The sequence below is a fragment of the Podarcis muralis genome, chromosome 2 (genome assembly GCF_964188315.1).
Source record: "Podarcis muralis chromosome 2, rPodMur119.hap1.1, whole genome shotgun sequence".
NCBI classification, from domain to species: Eukaryota; Metazoa; Chordata; class Lepidosauria; order Squamata; family Lacertidae; genus Podarcis; species Podarcis muralis.
In genome coordinates, this window is record NC_135656.1 from 10,975,986 (window position 1) to 10,978,997 (window position 3,012).

The window sequence follows — 3,012 nt, forward strand, 5'->3', positions numbered from 1 at the left end:
ACTTGCCATACATCTGGGTTTTCGCCTGGACGTCATTTTGCTTAGCAATTCCTGGACATGTTTCTGCTCTTTGCTCTTGTTACGGAAATTACGGGGAGGGGGCACATCTTTAAAGTTGTTAAATGTTACAAATATTATGCCTGAATGTACCCTTTCGACTTGACAGCTCAGGGAAGATATCTAGCTTTATGAATCATATAAAATCAACCCCTTTGCCAAGTTCCTCCATTCCAGCACCATTTTGCCCTTGGAAAAAGGACTCTTTCCCCTTCCACCTCCCCAAGCTTGAAGACATATATACACACCTCCTACCCCAGGAAATGCCCAGAGGTGACAATTGCTGGGCTCATAGTTAGCCAAGGAAGGCCAAATCTCATCTCCAGACTTGCCTCAGGATCCAGACATGTCAAGGAAGTTCTGTTGTACTTTGGGTGGTGGGTACTTAAGACATGTTTGCCTATGCTAATCTTATACTTGGGTGTTGCCCTGACATATTTTTCTATGCTAATCTTGTGGGAATGTTCAGGGATGCAGGAGAGGATATATTGTCTGATTATAGCCTTTCCAACTTGTGTTAACAAGTTCACAATTTGTAAAGTAGAAAAATCGCCACCTGACCCCACCCCCACCCATCTCCCCCCCTCCACCTCTTTCCCCTTTTCTTCCTAATGTCTCAACAAATGAAAATGATTTGTAAAAATGTTACATGGGGGGGGGGGGAGAACATGAGAGAGAGAGACATTGCACACTTTTGTAAATCAACAAATTCTTAAATAAATAAATAAATACTAGTCATAAAAAAGAGGCCTCCTCACCTGAAGGACATCGAAGCCCACCTGAAGTCCCAAAACAAAACCATCAGATCCTGATCCATGCAGATCCATGCGTGTATGGAGCGATCTGCGTGGATCTGGATCTGATAGTTTAGGACTCCTTGTTGTAGGGAGTCACATGTATAATAGTATGTTTGGGGACATCAGGTGGGCTTTGATGTCCTTCAGGTGAGCTTTGGGGTGTATGGCTTTCCTCCATCTGCACTGCAGAGGATTTCTCTTGAATTACCAGGTCCAGCAGAGAACCACACTTCGAACAAGTAGTTAGACTCTCGCTATTCACTGCACTTCCTGGGGTAATCACCACTACAGTTTCTATTTGAGATGTATCTGTTCTGCTGGTCCTGATGCAACATCTCTCCATCCCAACCAATGCTGCACTCAGCAGCTGGAAACCCGCAGTGATATAACCTAGATAAATAGAAGGTCCAATATGCTGCTCGCTGGGAATTTGAGGCAATTCAAAAGCTTCTGGGAAGACAATTTCCCCATTTTGCAAGACAGCAGACATGTTCCATATTACAAAAATCAGGACGAGTATCCCTGCAGGTAAGTTCAGCAGAGCTCCAAGGCTAAAAAAGGTTAAAACAAAATTATGATGTTTTCTGGGCTTGAAAACATTGTACAGGGCAAATGATAGTAATACTAGGGCCACTGAATTCATAATGGAAGCTAATGGCATTAAGTCCTGAGCAATAAAAAATTCCCTTGGGAGGGTGGGATATTGCTCATTGAGATCTTCACAATGCCAGCCGTTGTTAGAAGGGTCTTTCCAAAAGCAGACATCCCAGATTCCAATCCAGATGTTTCCAGAGCCAATTCCCTTGATGTTTTCCACACGCCACACTCTCCAGTTGACACTGACCGTTGATGCAATGCACATCAGCAAGGCCAAAATATCCACCAGGAATGCACGTAATTGGAGGCAGGAAACTAAGCTCAGCCATCTGACCACCAGGGAGCCTTCTTTCACCCACATGGGGGGTTTGGAGAGGAGGGGACCAGGGGAGACATTGGCAGACATCCTGGAAACAAAAGAGAAGACAACATGCAGTGAGAGAGGGAATAACAAGCATGTCTAGTCATTGAAGGACATCTTCACTCCTGCATTCTTCCTTCCATGCACAGAAAGAAGCAGCAAAAGAAAGGGTTCCCCTGCTCTCTCCCACCCCCTGCTTAGGTAGAGACATCTGATCCAGAGAAGTGGACACACATACTTTCTTCCAGCACACTGGTACTGATTTAATATACTGTTGCATTGTTCCTGTGAAAATGGCCAGAACCTCAGCAACCTGTTGTGGATGGGAAGCTGCTCATGATTTCGCTGTTTTGTGGGTTAAACCACAGAGCCTAGGACTTGCCAATCAGAAGGTTGGCGGTTCGAATCCCTGCGACGTGGCTGAGCTCCCGTTGCTCGGTCCCTGCTCCTGCCAACCTAGCAGTTCGAAAGCACGTCAAAGTGCAAGTAGATAAATAGGTACCTCTCCAGCGGGAAGGTAAACGGCGTTTCCATGCGCTGCTCTGGTTCACCAGAAGCATCTTAGTCCTGCTGGCCACATGACCCGGAAGCTGTATGCCAGCTCCCTTGGCCAATAAAGCGAGATGAGCGCTGCAACCTGAGAGTCGGTCACAACTGGACCTAATGGTCAGGGGTCCCTTAACCTTTACCTGTTTTGTCTATTAAGCCTAGAACTTCCTCTCTCATCACCATTATCTACCACAATTCTCTAGACTTCCTTCCTGTAAAAGTTAGTTCTGGAATCTACTTTATATCTGGGATCTACCTTGTGAAGACAGATGCGAAGAATTAAATCAGCTTCTCTGCAATCTCCTTTGGCACACCTTTGACTCTTATCCAAGGGACCTTCTCCTTAGATGTTCTCCTGCTACTAAGATATTTAAAGAACTTCTTGTGGTTGGTCTTAATGTTTTTAGCAACGTGCTCCTCAGATTATTTTTTAGCATCCCTTACTGTGTGCTTGTACCTTTTTTTTAAAAAAAAAACCAAAGTTTGTGTTCCTTTTTGTTCTCTTCCTTTGGACAGGCCTTCTTGCTTCTAATAGCTTCTTCAACTCTGCTCATTAACCATACTGGTGTCTTATTGGCCTTCATGGTATCTTTCCTGATCTGTGGTTTATACTCGGTTATGTTTTTAAACCACTCCTGAACATTTTGGAGT

At 44.7% G+C, this 3,012-nt stretch overlaps 1 protein-coding gene across 1 annotated transcript; it reads right to left on the minus strand.

The window, feature by feature from the left end:
* Positions 1–662: 662 nt before the first annotated feature.
* On the minus strand, positions 663–1,857 carry LOC144326708 (claudin-34-like). The gene has a single exon (XM_077923468.1). It carries the CDS (start codon positions 1,855–1,857, stop codon positions 925–927), a length of 933 nt encoding a protein of 310 aa, XP_077779594.1. The 3' UTR covers positions 663–924.
* Between the last annotated feature and the right edge of the window lie 1,155 nt (positions 1,858–3,012).

Bases quoted from the DNA above. Each gene is read 5' to 3' on its own strand.
- LOC144326708 (XM_077923468.1), bottom strand. From the start codon at position 1,857: ATGTCTGCCAATGTCTCCCCTGGTCCCCTCCTCTCCAAACCCCCCATG.